Here is a 16784-nt window from a genome sequence, read left to right on the forward strand (position 1 = left end):
TTGTGATACTTACATGTGCACCACATAACTGAACACTTAATTATAACCTGTCTCATATCATATTATTTGTATTGTTTCTTATATTAATCTTGTCTGTAGACAGTAAATTCTCTGAGGGGAAAGACTATAAGTTAAACTTCTTCTATCATCGTACAATGCATAATTGTGCTGAACATCAGTACACACCCTCATATTTAAACTGACTTGGACTTAAAGTCCTTGGAAGTTAATTAAAACTAGGTTATGCAGGTGCTTAAAACCTGGGCTGTGAAGTCAGGCAGACCTGAATCGATTTTCCCTACTCTGCCGCTTATAACCTGTGTGTCCTTGGGATAATTACTAAACAGCCTGAAGCCCCTTTCCCCCTTCTGTCAATTGGATAGATAATGACCTCTTTACCTTCAGGTGGTTGATAGGATTATATGGTAAGTCTAAATTATATAGACTCTTTGTGGAAATTTAAAACCAACGGATACAGCTGACCCATGAACAACAGGGGTTTGAACTTCACAGGTCCACTTATACGTGGACTTTTTTCAATAAACACAGTAGGCCCTCCGTATCTGTAGTTTTGGCATCCGCGGGTTCAACCAACCGTGGATCCCAAACTTAATACATGATCTAAGGTTGGTTTAACCCTTGGGTATGGAACCCCGGATACAGAGGGCTTACACGGGACTTGAGCAACCTTGGATTTTGGTATCGTGATAGGTCATGGAACCCACACCCCCTCCCGACCCCCCTGACCCCTGTCCCATTCTGAGGAACGACTGTATATTTTTCTCAGTGATTTGATTAATTCATGTAAAGGAAAGACTATCATTGTGTATGTCTGGCTTAACAATGCAAAGTGTTATAGTTAGTTTTAAGATAAGGTTTATTCATTGAAGTAACTTCCCAATCTCCCAATTAACACCTAAAAATTGCATATATATATATATATATATATATGCAATTTATATATATATATGTATTATTTTGAAGCTGGGGGTAACAGATATTTTTAAAAGTTGAAATATACTGGATTGCAATCTACCTGACTATCCAAGAGGATATTGTTCTTATTATCTAAGAATAAATTTCTTATCATTTTATTATTCTTTTTTTTTTAATTTAGTTTATTTATTTATTTTTGGCTGTGTTGGGTCTTCATTGCTGCATGTGGGCTTTCTCTAGTTGTGGTGAGCGGGGGCTACTCTTCGTTGCGGTGTGCAGGCTTCTCACTGCAGTGGCTTCTCTTGTTGTGGAGCACGAGCTCTAGGTGCGCGGGCTTCAGTAGTTGTGGCTCACGGGCTCAGTAGTTGCGGATCGCAGGCTCTAGAGCACAGGCTCAGTAGTTGTGGCGCACAGGCTGAGTTGCTCCGTGGCATGTGGGATCTTCCTGGAACAGGGCTCGAACCCGTGTCCCCTGCATTAGCAAGCAGATTCTTAACCACTGCACCACCAGGGAAGCCCCATTTTATTATTCTTGAACCTAGAGTTTTTATAGAGTGATAAGTGACAGAATTTATTAAGAACTTACTGTGTGTCAAGGACTTTGCTAAGGTTATTAGCTTATTTTATCCATTCAACAGCAATGAGGTATTTTCTATTATCCCTACTTCACAGATGAAAAAATATATAAGCTATCTTTTGAGATAGCGAGAAAAGCAACTAAATGAAGGCAATGTAAAAATACTGAGGAGAGATTTAATAAACTTTCTGTCACAGAGAGTGACTTTACAACAGTAACTAAATTTTAATTCAATATTCTAAACTCCAAAATGTATTTCTAAAGGCCTATTAAGGGTTATTATCAATACTAGCAAAATGAATCTAATATGAACAAGGCATAATTTCCAAAACAGTATATGTGAATGGAAAAAAAAAAAAAAGCTGAAATGCCCTTGGTAACTGGCCATTGCTTTCGGGAACAATGGTATACAGTCATTCACTCATTTCCCTATTTATCGAATGTATAATGTGTCCAAGGCATACTTAAATATACTGGTTACCTCTTATATGTCCTTGGAAAGAAATTTAAATTATTGTATGAATTTTGATTGCACTGATTACAAAATTTTGAAACACAATGGAACCCAAACTAGGGTCAATGCTCATTTCCTAAATGAACATTTTATGTGCAAACAAACAGCTGCTGGAATTCAACAGAATTTAAAACAAGCAGTTTGTAAATTTTACATACAGCTGTTTTTGGTGATTTTTGTCAACAGAATCTTCCTGCTTTGCATCACAACATTCTTTCATTATGGTGTCCCATCAAAGAATAACTTGCTGGCTTTAATCACATTTACAGAGATTTATGACTTAATACTTATTCGGTGGTAGAGCTTCTCAACACAAAATGTCAGTGAGCCTGTTATAAATTGCTTCTGGCGTTCCTACTCTATCTTTTATTTGGCTGCGAATATTTCCACCTGAAAGTGATAAATTCCTGCTATAACCACTTTATGTGCTTCAGTAATTACACTGTACAGAAAAAGGGGGTTTCTACTGAGATCTCTCCTTAAAAACAGCAAGCAATAAAAGGCAGTGGAATGAGCTGAACTCTGAAGTCTATTGAACCAAAAACAATGACGAGTGAAATATCTGTGTCAGACTGAATTTGATAAATGATCAGGAAATACAGAAGACATCAAAACCTTTAAAACCATTGCTGAAGGGACATAATAATATATCTATGTCCTTAGACTACATACTTCTGATTCTGTAACAGAAATTTGGCAGGTGCCCACAAGAATGGGGTTAACATCCTTTCAAAACCATTTCAAAATATCTAGATGCTTCTAGTGACTTAGGTAATTTTTCAGTAAATGCCAAGGTCTGCATGACATTGAGACTGTGTCTATATGTGCAACCCAGAGAGACTGTAACCACTAACTTGATCAATACATGTATGTACAACTGTACTGCCCAAGTAGGGGTCCACATTCGTCATGTGGCGTCTGTGAGTGGCCGGTACTGATTAGTTTTGGCCATACTGTTTTGTTTGCTTCATATAAGCTGTCTATAGTACATAGGGCAAAATTACTGTTTTTAATTGTTGAGGTTTCCTTGCTCTTAAAGGAAGAACAAAATGAATAACAGATCTCCAAGTTAACTGAACAAAACTATAGGGATTTTCGTTAACGGGCCCTAACACCATGCCAAGGATGGTGTTAGGAATTCAGTAGATAACTTCATTTGCGATGATACTAAGAGAGATTATGGTCATTAAGCAAAATTCAAGCTTCCTGTCAGAGTTATTGCACCATATTTGCAAAGGAATTGCTACGGCAAGTATCTCTGTTCCATAGTCGCGGAATTGAGTGGCTCCCTCTAGCTCAGAAGATGTACTCTTTCGTAAGAGAATTTTAAAGCAAGCATAACTGGCTTAGTGCAACTCAACAATGCTAAAACCAGTTCTAAAGATGGGAAAATGTGTTGTGCGCTGTGACTTAAGCTTCAATATATGTATTAAAGTTCAGGACAGTCCATTGTGAAGGGATTTGCATTGGTTGTGCTGCATTCCTGGTTTAGAACAGTTTCATAGTTTGTAATTCCTTTCTCACAGCAACCCTGTGAGAGATCGATATACAGTAATCTGACATTTACAAAAGATGAAACTAAGTTCCAAGATAGGTTAAACAATGGGCCCATGGGCTCAAATCTAGGAAATGGCAGGGGTCGGTTTATAACCCAGTTCTGCTTGACTCCAGAGCTCTATGGCACTTAATCATTATGTCACATTGGATTCCAGAAAAAATGGCACAGAGCTTATGACTTTAACTTAGGTTAATGGCATTTTCACGTAGGAAGTCTAGCTCAGTCAAATGCAGAGAGCAGACACCACACTCCTAGATGCTGTGGAGGTTTGTTCCACTCCATCAATTACCACATTCAATTGTTCTTTATCAGTTGTTTTCAAACTGCATTTTCTGGGGGTAACTCTAGGTTTCGTAGAGGTCCTTGCAAACAAAATTTATATCTGTCAGAGAGTGCACTCAAAAGAATTGAGGTGGTTGATTTCACTGCATGACACCATAATTCAAAGCCAGAGAAGAATTAGTGTACGTGCTGAATTTGTGAGATAGCTTCACATTCCACGGGCTGAGAGTCTGGGTGTTACGCTTGTCCCATTTTACTTGTTATATATGTTTATCCAAGTGAATATGAGTAAGATTTACTACTTGTAAAATACTTCACAACACAACAGAAGAAAAAAATTAGCATTTAGACTGTTTTCAACGAACTGTTATATTGAGCCTGAAGATTGGGAAAGAGATCCAGGCTGGAGATGCCTTTGGAGTACAGTAGAATTACAGATGGTAATCAAAGTGATGTGGGGCAGGGCATGGAAAGAGAATGGGTAAATGGGCTAAAGCAAGCCAATTTGTATGCCTCAGAATCCCCCCTGGGACTGGAGAGTTACACTGGGGTAGGATGAATAATCTTGGAAGGGTTGAAGGTTCTAAGGTTCTGGGGAATACTGCTTAACTGGAAGGAGAGGAGGATAGACTAGGAGTGAAATGGAGCAACAAACCTAAACTTGATGGACTCAGGGGGTCCTTGCAGGGAAACGGAAAAGGAAATAAGATACCATTTATCCCTTTTTAAAGTGGAGAGGGGATACTGTTAATGCCCTAAGCTAAGGCTTTACCAGGACCCTATAGCTGGACTGCATTTGCCTGGGGAAGTTTTTTCTGGGAACAGAATTTCAGGATTTCACACGCTGTTGGTGTACCTCATCCTGGGTAGGTCACCCATCTTTCACCTGCACACATAATGGACATGGGAGAAAGAATTGGCTCTTGAAATTCAGGATCCAGGCCTGAGAGGAAGAGTTGGTTCAAAAACACATATCCCGGGCTTCCCTTGTGGCACAGTGGTTGAGAGTCCGCCTGCCGATGCAGGGGACACGGGTTCGTGCCCCGGTCCGGGAAGATCCCACATGCCGCGGAGCGGCTGGGCCCGTGAGCCATGGCCGCTGAGCCTGCGCGTCCGGAGCCTGTGCTCCGCAATGGGAGAGGCCACAACAGTGAGAGGCCCGCGTACCACACACACAAAAATAAATAAATAAAAGCAGAAAAAAACCCCCCACATATCCCATCTCCACTAAAAGCTAAGCATCAGTCACCTGAGCTGTAGCACTGCAGGGCTGGGAGGAAGCAAATGGAAGGGGAAGTGGCAGATGGAAGAGTAAGCTTGCTTATTCTCTTGACGTGTACTATGGCCACCATGAAACAGCTGCCAAGAATTTTGTGAGTTTGGGGAGAGGTAATGGAGCAGTGGTAGAAGGAAGAGGAAACTCATAGGAGAAAGAAGTCATTGCACCTGCATCATAATTCATTTAATAGCACTGGAGGAACAGGCCAGTAACAATTGTTTGGTCCTCAAAGCATTTGACCAAAATGTGAAATTTTCATTTACTCTGATCACAGTTAAATTATGCCCTAATAAAAAAAAGCATCTGATAAAAATATTCAATGTCATGCTGTGGTAAGTAAAGCATTCACAGTACTGATCATCTTCACATTAGTTTTGAGTGCTTATGATGTAGGTGCTTTTACATGTACTGTAATCCCAGAACTCTACAGGATAAACACTATTATCCCCGTTTTGCAGATAAGGAAACAAATGCTCAGAGAACTTAAGGCTTGACTTAAATCACACAATTATTCAGTGGAGGAAGTGGGATTAGAAGTAGGACTTCCCTGCTCCTGAGGTCTCCAACTAACTCCATTATACACCATAGCATCTCTCCAAGTTCATTTAACATTTTAAGTTCTCTAGAGTTTGATTTCTCTGCAAAGGGTAAGCAATGGCTTAAAAAAATCAAGGATTAACTTCTTGGCTACCTGTGAGGTTAAATATATATATTTATATATATTTGGTTAATTTCATGTGTTATCATAGGTCAGGTAAAACACCCTATAAGATCTTATTTAGTTTTACTCGTTCTGCGTCTACTAACCACGTGTTTATTTGGAAATGTTTTAGATGGCTGCCGTGTAGCTTAAAGACTGAGCGGCACTCGGGTGGACACCGGGTTATCAGCTAGAAGGCTATGGGAACACTCCAGGTGAAAATGATACAACTGGGCCTGTTGTGAAGACAGAAGTGGGAAGATTTGAGAGTAAGGGGAAAAAAATGCAGGGGTTTGGCAGCGGACTGGATGGGGAGGGTGAAGGGGTGCGTAGTAGGTGTATCTGTATATATGGCCATCAATGAAAAGCCGGGGGTGGGGGTGGGGAGAGAAAAGAAAGTTACCTTCTTAGGAATTAAAAGAGTGTCAATGTTACAAGCAAAGCGTTTCCAAGCTCAGCAGTAGTCGAAACAGCACAGACCATGCTCAACTAAAAAGTTTCTCGGTTTGTGACTTTCCATTGATTAAATTCGGCTAAGGGTCCCTAGAATCCTCACTATGGGAAAGCAAGGACTTGCTCACTTTCTTGCCTTTACGCCTCAGGGCAGCCTGTGGCCCCGCCCCCTCTCCCAACGACAGCAGGTGTCCTACCAAGGCCGCGCCCCGCCCCTCGCCGAGGCCCCGCCCCCCGTCCCGCGCGCCGGGACTTTTGGCGCGTTTTGGCCATGCCCCGCCCACCCCGCGCTCCTGGTGCCCTAGGCGTCCCGCCGGCACAGAAGTGGGAACAGCTGGGGCAGGGGGTCGGCTGTCAGGTCGCAGGCTTGCGCTGTCTGGGTGGTTGCCCGAGTTCGCCCAGCCTCCCGCTCTCCCAGGAGGCTTCTCCGCGAGGGCGGGGCGATGCAGGGGAACAGGCAGCCGAGGGTCCGCTCCGGGAACGAGCCTCATCCTGCGCCCGCCATGGAGCCGGCTGGTCGCGGCGCCTGGGCCCACAGCCGCGCCGCGCTCTACCGGCTGGAGAAGCTGCTGCGCTGCTCGCGTTGGTAAAGACCGACCCTCGAGGGGGCTGCCGGGAGGGCCTCGGCGGGGGGCAGGCGTCTTTTCAAACCTCCGGTTTCCTCCGTTCATTCCCGTCTCCCCACCTCCCCCCAGCAGTTGGGCCGCCGAGCAGAGTTAGTACCAGGGATCTGGTGTTATTTATCCCCACTCCGGGCCCCCATTCAACCCTTTCTGGGCGGCTTTCTAGCCTTTCTTGCACCAAACCCAACTAAGATGGTAGTTTTCAAACTTTAGCGGGCCTGAGAGTCTAGAGGCGTGGCTAAAGATGCGGATCCCTGTTCCCGCCTCCAGAGTTTGAATCTGTAGTGCTGAGGCATCTGCACTGTTTACCGGGCCCGTGATTCTTGTGACCAGGGTAATACCAGAACCTTAGGCCGAGGGCTGTTAGGTTTGAAGAGGCCCACTAAATTAGAAGCAGCTGTCACCGTTTGCTGAGCTGGCCCCGTTGACCTTTTCTCCGTCGCAGCCTTATTTGGGGAGGGAGGAGAGTTTTGGGGACTTTTTTGAGGGGTAGATTGAAGATGGCCGGGTGATGGACATCGCCAATTTCTCTTTCAATATCACATTTCCTTGGTTTGATCAAAGACTGTATGGCTTGGGGTTCCAGCTCTTAAGAGATGCTGTTTATTATTTTTGCTTATTTTCCTTCCTGCTGTTATACCATGGGAATCCTTTAAGTTCAAAGTTTTCATTCCATCTGAAGACATCACTTTCTTGACTGGTACTCCTTGCTTCTTCTTTTCCTGTGGCTCCTCCTAGTATAGAAATAAAGAAGGTTTATAAAACCCAAGAAGGGCTTATCTCACTTTTCATTTCTTCCAAAAGCGTTTATTGAGCGCCTGCTGTGTGCACAGCTCAGTATTTCTGCATCCGTATCACTCTGGCAGGTTTTCTCTCTGCTTGTAGCTGTTCTACCCTATTTCTTTTTTGGGACTTTGTTTTGATTTTTTTTTTCCCGCTCTGATGTCCAACTTGCAGAACTTTGTTGTACGTAAAGCATAAGTAACATAGCAACTCTTTCTTTAAAAATGGAAAGGACATAACTGTCAGAGTTTCGCACTTATATTTTGTTTTACAAAATCTTTAAACCTTGTGACAAAATGACATCATTACCCTCCTTAGAAAAGTGGTACTTTTGTACATGAAGACATTCTGATGTTGTGTGTGTTTTCCCATAGCACAAGGGTCATCCATCAGAGACTAAAAAATTTAAAACTGGCTCTGCTGGTTGCTATAAGCAATTGTAGTCACACCTTCATAAGTCAACGAAAGTTAGACATTCAGATGGCACATTTCTGTACGGAAGGCACTAGGGCGGCAGCGTGATGCCTCACTTGGACCGTAGGGTCAGACTGCTGGGGTCAGGTTCCAGCTTTGATACTGCTGAATGGCCCTAGTCATTCAACATCTCTGTGCCTCAGTTTCCTTATCTGAGTGACGATGGTGCTCAGCTCATCCTCCTGTGAGGATTCATTAATAATAAAAAAATATATTATTGAACACCTACCAAGTGCCAGACTACTCTAGGCATTGGAGATTCATTAGTAAGCAAAGCAGACAGAAACCCCAACCCTTATGAAGCTAACATTCTATGGGAGGGAAGAAACTAAATGAAATTATACATGTAAAGTGGTGAATGTGGTGATTGTTATAGAATAAGTGATTAACAGCAGGTGTTTTATGAAAATACAAAAATACAGTCTGCTTGCTGAATGGTTTGGGGGAGACAAAAGAGGAATAAAAGAGGAATAATCTATAGGTTGTCCTGAAATCTAATAAAGCCAGTTTCACTTTTATCCCCTACCAGTATTTTTCCAGTTTCTAACTGAAGTGAGCAGACAGTAGGAGCCAAAAGACTGAAAGTAGACATCAGTAACTAGGTCCAGACTTTTAATACGACCCGTCGTGGATGGTTAATGATACTGAACTCCAGTGATTTGTTTATTCATGAAAAAACATTTTTTTTTTTTTTGGTCTGCAGCTCGCCATGCGGCTTGTGGGATCTTAGTCCCCCAACCAGGGATTGAATCCGGGCCCTTGGCAGTGAATGCGAGGAGTCCTAACTATTGGCCTGCCAGGGAATCCCCTCCAGTGATTTAAAAAAAAAAAAATTAATATACGAACCACTGATGGATTAACTAAATCTCAGCTGTTTCTTTTGGTGCATATTTTAACATAGGGCTCTGCAAACTTTCTCTGTTAAGGGTCATATAGTATATATTTTAGGCTTTGCTGTCACAAACAGTGTCTGTTCTTTTTTTTTTTTTACAACCCTTAAAAACATAAAAAAATAATTCTTACCTCAAGGGCTTTACAAAAACAGGCTACTGGCTTGATTTGGTGCATAGACAGTAGTTTGCAAAACTGTTTTAACAGGTAAAACATCTTAAGGTTAAAAATCCTTTTTGGTGTAAAATTTAATGTCACATGGGGTTTAGTGTTTAGAAATGATTAGTGTTCCTCTCCCTGTCACTGCACGTTTGGCACTGTCTGTAGTGAGTAAAGCATAGGAAAAAACCAACGCATTCTTCCCTCCTGTGCTTTGCCTAGTAGCTGCCTGACATCGTTACTCCAAAGGAGCAACTCAGGATGGCCTGCTTCTTGCTTTTGCTACCCATCATTCAAAACAGTGTCATATTATTTGAAATTGTGTGTCGGTGTGTCTGTCCTTTTTACAGAGCTTCAAAGTTTTACCCAGTGGGCTAGTGATTACCCCAATTACCCTCACATTCAGCTTGCAGCTGTCATCCATCTCGTGCTCCCAGCTGTCACCTGTCCTGTGTAGCATATTGGATCTGTTTTGCGGCAAGCATTACTTGTGAGTGAGGGTGGATTGGCTACATTACAGAGCATCTTTTCTTCACCTTTAACATAAGTATGACTCCAAGGTGAAGCTGATGAAATTGTTCAAGAGGCCAGATGTGACATATGTGTTAGGTCCAAGCCTCACAACCGGATAGAAGCTATTTAAAGATTTGGGAAAATGAGACAGGAAGCATGAGAATAATGGGTTCCTAAAGGAAGCAGGAAATGGGAGCTGTAGTGAAAAAGCCCAGGTGTCTTATGACACTGTTTTGGGAATTTAAATAACTAGATACCTCTTGATCTGTTTTTTGGTGGGGGCTGGGGTTTAGCATCTACCACAATTTTAATTCGGAGTTCTGGTGACTTTTATTTATTTTTTATTATTATTTTCATTTTATTTATTTATTTATTTTTGGCTGCATTGGGTCCTCCTTGCTGCGCGTGGGCTTCCTCTAGTTGTGGTGAGCGGGGGCTACTCTTCGTTGTGGCGCACGGGCTTCTCATTGCAGTGGCCTCTTTTGTTGCAGAGCATGGGCTCCAGGCGCGCGGGCTCAGCAGTTGTGGCGCACGGGCTTAGTTGCTCCGCGGCATGTGGAATCTTCTGGACCAGGGATCAGACCCATGTCCCCTGCATTGGCAGGCGGATTCTTAACCACTGCACCACTAGGGAAGTCCTCTAGTGACTTTTAAAATTGTAGTTGATTTACAATGTTGTGTTAGCTTCTGGTGTACAGCAAAGTGATTCAGTTATACATATATGTACATTTTCTTATATTGTTTTCCATTATGGTTTATTACAGGATATTGAATATTCTCTGTGCTATACTATAGGACCTTGTTGTTCTAGTGATTTTTTTCTTTTTTTTTTTTTTTTTTTGGGGGTACGCGGGCCTCTCACTGTTGTGGCCTCTCCTGTTGCGGAGCACAGGCTCCGGACGCACAGGCTCAACGGCCATGGCTCACGGGCCCAGCCGCTCCGCGGCATGTGGGATCTTCCCGGACCGGGGCACGAACCCGTGTCCCCTACATTGGCAGGCGGACTCTCAACCACTGCACCACCAGGGAAGCCCTCTAGTGATTTTTTAATCAACTTTTAGTAAAAAGTCAAAAAACAGTCTTGTGATTTTTAAGATAGGTGATTTTAATTTTCTAAATTATCTCTTGTCGTTTTAGTAAAGGTGATTGAGATTGTTTTCTCTTCTATTTTGAGGCTGCATAGCTTAGTGGTTAAGAGAATGGATTTTGGACCCTGGCATCAAATCCTGGCTCAGTGATTTTGGACAAATTATTTCATCTTTGTATGCTTCCTTTTCTTGACCTGCCGATGAGTTAGTAGTAGTTTCTACTTTTTAAGTTTGTTAGGGGAATTAAATGAGTTAATTTGTAAGGTACTCAGAGCAGTGTGTGTTATGTTCTAAGTGCTATATGAATGCTTGTAAAATAAAGGGTAGATTCCCTGACTCCAGTATTAGCCTTTGTCTTTCTTCATTAGTTTGGAATGTTGAGAGGCATTCTTGTAGGCCATTCATCCTTTGACGGGATGATTACTTCCTTCATTGTTAGGAAACAATCCCTGAGGCACTGTAAGTTGGGTAAGTGGTGATGCAGTGAGGCTTTCTACCCTTAAGGCGCTATCCTTAGTTATAAGCGATGAAGTGTACACACAGTTCAGGGTAAATTAGGATGAAGGCCAAGGGGATGCAGAGAAGAGTACTTGGGTGGGATCAGTGGAGGAAAGATTCCTGGACTTTTGAATTGGGGCTTGGAGAGATTTTTATAGGTGAGCCGGGTAGAGGATTATAGCAAATAAAAATATGCTAAAAAGTATGTAGAATAGAGGGGGAGTGAGTCAGGTGGGCAGTGTTAAAGACAAGGTCAGATCGTAGGGATTAGAAGCTTAACGTTGTTTCACATAGTTACTACCTGAGGAGAGCAATTTGTGTAACTTTCCTGGGACGCCGGTGTCCTCATATGTAAAATGAGGAAAATGGATGAATTGATTTTTCAGGCTCTGTCCAATTCACAGACTCTGGAATTATTAGTGTCTTTTGGATGCAAAACATTGTTTAAAACTTTTTAGGGCTTCCCTGGTGGCGCAGTGGTTGAGAGTCTGCCTGCCGATGCAGGGGACACGGGTTCGTGCCCCGGTCCGGGAAGATTCCACGTGCCGCGGAGCGGCTGGGCCGGTGAGCCATGGCTGCTGAGCCTGCGCATCCGGAGCCTGTGCTCCGCAACGGAAGGGGCCACGGCAGTGAGAGGCCCACGTACCGCAAAAAAAAAACAAAACTTTTTAGTGAAGTTTGACATACACATAGAAAAGGGCACAAATCATTAGTGATCACGTATCATATGTCCCTCCAAATTATGGGATTTATTTACTTTTGTGGTATTTTTATTCTCTGATTGACACCTGTCTCCTTCAGTTATACTGCACATTTCATAAAGACAGGTTCACATTTGCAGTCACAGTGCTGGACACATAGTTTCTTAGTGTTTGTTAAATTAAGACATGAAAATTTAGGTTAAGTTAGGGTCACATTGCAGGTGGAAATACCAGAGGACCTGGTTAATTCATTTGAATTGCCAAGAATCCTCCACAGGTTCCTGGTAGTAAACAGTGACTGAAGTTTCAGGGGAGATGTAGAAGGTGCAGGTCTTTCCGCCTGGGATTTAGAGCTAGAACCACGACATGCACAGCCCTGTTACAGGCTACACATGCCTGGTGTTATATAGGGCTTGGGACTGCCAGGGAGACTTACCAGACAGACACATTGAGCACCCTTTAGTACTGTCCTCCATAGCAGAGGAGATGGAATTACAAGTGAAGTTACTGTTATGCAGGTCTGGGGGCCCAGAGGACAGTTTTCAGGGTGGAGGGCAAATTTGAAAGTTATCTACGTATATGTGGCAATTGAAGGCGTACTTCTGGAAGTGGGCTGGGAAGAGGGTATAAAGGTGAATGCCTATGTCTGAGCCTGGAAACTCAGTATTTGAACATCGGGTGGAGGAAGTGATGCTTTAAGGACAGGAATATCAGCAATTACTTAGATACTGTTTTGCTTTGGAGGAAAGGGAATATAGAAGACAAAATAACCTAAACTGTTTGAGCTGGGTATACATGATATTCTCTGTGGCTTATCTGTCTCCTAATAGTAGATTCTATTATAGTCATTAATAGATAGAATTCTATTACCCCTTTGATTTTGGGGATATTTGACTCATTGATTTATTCAGTATTTATTGACACTGAACAATTAGACATGAGTTACTGTTTTTCTCATATGATTTACTTTAATATGGCATACAGAATAACTATACAAAATAAGATGCTTTCATATCATTATCCATATCCCTGACTTGTTAACAATTTTATTTATTCTCCTCAAGAAAAATAAAGCCAATTGTTTAATTGGCTTGGGGAGCCTCTGCATTTTGGTGTTAAATGTGTTGGTCCACACCTAAAAATAGCATGGGAATTTTCTAAAACGCAAGAGCGTTGTAGTAGCTATCTTGTTTAATATTAAATAGCAGTTGATGTCTCATGGAAGCTTAGGGAGTCATTCAGTTAAGAAATAGGTCTGCCTCTGTATTGTAATCTCAACTGAATTTACTTTCCTTTTCTTCTTTGCAAAGAAAATTTTCTCTCAATAGGACCTTTAAAAAGAAAAAAAAAAGTTTGTTTTCCCTATTTAGTTCTTCCCTAAGTTATAATCCTCTGACTGTACCGGTCTTTCCAAATGAACTACATATAAAGTAACAGAAGTATGACTGCAGATGGAAAAAAATAAAGTAGCTGAATTTTCAAGGTTCCGAAGTCCTGTTACTATGCAAATGTCTTTTGTTATTCTTCTGGATTTTTTTCCTTCTAATATATATGTATATCAAACAAAAATAGGGTAAGGATAAAATAGAATTGTTAATATAAATGCATTTTGTATGTAGTCTTCCACTTAGTTCGTTCACTAAGGATTTATTGAAATCCTGCTGTTCGCATAGCACCATGCTAGGTAGGTAATGGTGTGTTGGGGAGCTCTGAAGAATTGAAAGTCAGGATCTCTTGTCTGTAGGACTACAATCTATTTGGAGACTTAAAAAAAAAAGAAGAAGAAGAAAAGAAAGAATCAGGCAGATAAAACACAAAATACTTAGTTTTCAACATTGATTTCCAGAGCCCCAGCTTGATGCCATCTCTGGAACTTTAGAGCATTTTGTACTTAAGTCGTATGTTAACTTGGCTTATAAAACTGCCCAGCTAGATTGTAAGCCCCTTAGGAAAGACTGTAATGCAGTCAATTTTGTGTCCTTTATATGTGTCTGCTGCAGGGTACAGATTCTGCATGAGTGATGGCATGGAAACTAAATTCCAAGAAATTGTGCTTCTTTGTTTAGTGTCATTTTTATTGTATCATCTTGGATGGTATTTGGAAAATGTGTTCGGCTTGAATAGTTTTGTGGGAGGAGGAAGTATATTCTAGGCTGGGGACAGTCTGAGCAGTACTAGACTTGGAATTGGTCATAAGGTGTTTGATAAATGTTACAGACACTGACTGGCCTGATACGAGCAGGTTTTGTTGAGGAGCAGTGAGAACAAAGGTTGCCTGGCTTTGGAGTAACCAGACTGTGAAGAACTTTTTAAGTTTTTAAAAATTGAAAGTAATACATGTATATGCCAAAGAATTAAAATAACATGGTATACGGTTATTAAATATTTGTTAAATGAATGACAGGTATGTCTGAATCTTCTTCAAGAACCCACTCTGATCAGTTTCTTGTGTATCCTTTAAGAGGTTCTCTATGTTTGTACCTCAGATGAGAGGGTACCGGTCATCAGGTAGGTGTATCATGATTTATTTAACCATTTCCTTGGTAGAAATTTAGACCGTTTCCAGTCTTGTGCTGTAATAAACACAAGACTTATGCTGGAGTGAATATCCTTGTCCATGTGCCTTTACATTAAAAATTTTTTATTAGAATTATACGTGAACACAGTTGACAAAGTCAATAGGACAAATATTATAATGAAAACATTATTTTGCCTCATCCCTTATCACCCTTGAGTTCTATACTCCAGATACAACCTCTTTCATCTCTTTTTATTCTTTAATTTCCAGATTACGAAATGTGTTTCTATTGCTAGTTCTAGATTTTTTTTTTCCATTTTAGACATTTTTTGTTAACTTCCTACTCTGAAAGGGTGAGTTTTTTTTTATTACCAATGATCAACTTTCTACTATGGAAGATGACTGGATATAGAATTCAAAGTACAAAATAATTTTCATTCATTACTGTGAAGGCCAAATGTTTTTTCCTTGTCACCCGTGAGATGTCTTACACTATTCTGAATCCTTAAAACAAAATATATATATATATTTATACACACACACACACACATATGTATCTGACATTTTATTATTTCTTAGTTCCTGGAAGCTTTTGGTATTTTGTTTAGATAGATATCTTTAGTGTTTTGAAATTTCAATTTTTCAAGCATCTGAGATTATCTGAAGAATAAATTCCTTGCAGTAGGATAGTTGAGTTAAAGTTTGGTACATTTAAAATTTTGATAGATACTGTCTGGTTGTAATAAGAATTCTTTTATTCCAGAGTGTCTTCTCAGCTAAGCTCTAGACATTTTCAGAAAGTCTCGCTTTGACAAAGATTTGTGCCACCCTCTGTGCAGTGTATCTATTCTTTGAGCTCTTCCATTAAAATTCTTTTGAACTTGGCACTACCGTCTCCCAGCTTTGGCTATAACACTCCTCTCTCTGCTCCTTCTCCCAGCACATGTGTGCACATACTTTTCATTCACTCTCCCAGTGTCTTTTCTCATCTATTAACAGCAATAAAAAGTATTTTCTAGGTCACTAATTAGAATAATTAGTACAGTTGATCAATTATTTGTAGTACTAGATTCATTGCTACTTGCACTGTAGCATCTTGTTGCTAGGGTGAGGGGTAAGAACTATAGATCAAGGGGTACAGAGTCATCTTAGGATGGAAATTTAAGTTTAGAAATAGAATCAAGGCACTGAGTCAGGTATTGGCAGAGAAAGCCAGAAGGCTGTGGACTGCATCCTGGGGGTAAACCTACATGGAGAGATGGGAAAAGAAGCAGCTAAGAACGAGCTGAAATCAGCACATAAATGTGCTATAAGGAAATTAAAACTCAGTGGAAGGGAAGGTTTTAGGAAAGAAGGTGAGGTCGATGTTATTTCACAGAGGCTCAGGGAGAAAGAGGACCAAAAGATGCTTTGGTGAGCAGTTTGAGCAGAGTGGTGGGAATTAAAGCTAGGAAGGAAAGGAGATGGACTTAGCTGGTACAGAGCACCTACAGAGGACTTACCAGAACTTACATCAGCAAGAAAGGGAGGAGTTGGGGCAGACGGTACAGTGGGGGGCACGGTATAACGCTGGGGTCCCCAAGCCCCGGCCCGTGGCCTGTTAGGAGCCAGGCCGCACAGCAGGAGCAAGTCTTCATCTGCCTCGCTCCCCATCGCCTGCGTTACCACCTGAACCATCCCTGGCGTTACTGCCTGATTCTGTCCTGCCGTGCCCACCCCGCCCCCCGTCCATGGAAAAATTGTCTTCCATGAAACCAGTCCCTGATGCCAAAAAGGTTGGGGACTGCTGGTCTAAAGGGTTTTTTGTTTGTTTTAGTTTGCAGGAGAGATTACCTTTCCATGTTTGGATACAGATGGAAGATGAAAGGTGACTGTAGTGATGAGAATAGACTGTTAGAAAGCAGAGAAGTTAAGGGATCTAAGGACAATAGAGCAGCACATTTTACGAAGGAAGAATGACTGAAGGAGTTCTTTTCCTCTGAGCCTGGAGGGAGGGGTAAGATTACGGGTGGAGAGGTAGGAATGAGTCTGGTGGTGAAAAGCTCACACTGCTTGCCTTCAGTAAGGTTAATGGGATTTAGAGCCTGGGGATTGTTTTGTATAGCCGTCTATTCATTTGTTTACCCACAGAATGTCTACTGCATCACTTTGGTAGAGATACAAAGGTGAGGAAACTACCAAATGAGTTTATAGAGACAAGTTTGTATATCTTCCTGTCTTTTTGTAATGGTTATTCA

The 16784-nt window shown here is 41.5% G+C and overlaps 1 protein-coding gene across 1 annotated transcript in view; it reads left to right on the plus strand.

Moving 5' to 3' along the window:
* The first annotated feature begins 6742 nt into the window (after positions 1–6742).
* BARD1 (BRCA1 associated RING domain 1) overlaps positions 6743–16784 on the plus strand; it is a 76641-nt gene continuing 66599 nt past the window's right edge. The window contains exon 1 of the mRNA XM_060151303.1: positions 6743–6885. Within this exon, the coding sequence (XP_060007286.1) occupies positions 6743–6885 (143 nt within the window). The remainder of the gene's footprint in view (positions 6886–16784) is intronic.

The sequence above is a fragment of the Lagenorhynchus albirostris genome, chromosome 6, assembly GCF_949774975.1.
Source record: "Lagenorhynchus albirostris chromosome 6, mLagAlb1.1, whole genome shotgun sequence".
Classification (NCBI taxonomy): Eukaryota; Metazoa; Chordata; class Mammalia; order Artiodactyla; family Delphinidae; genus Lagenorhynchus; species Lagenorhynchus albirostris.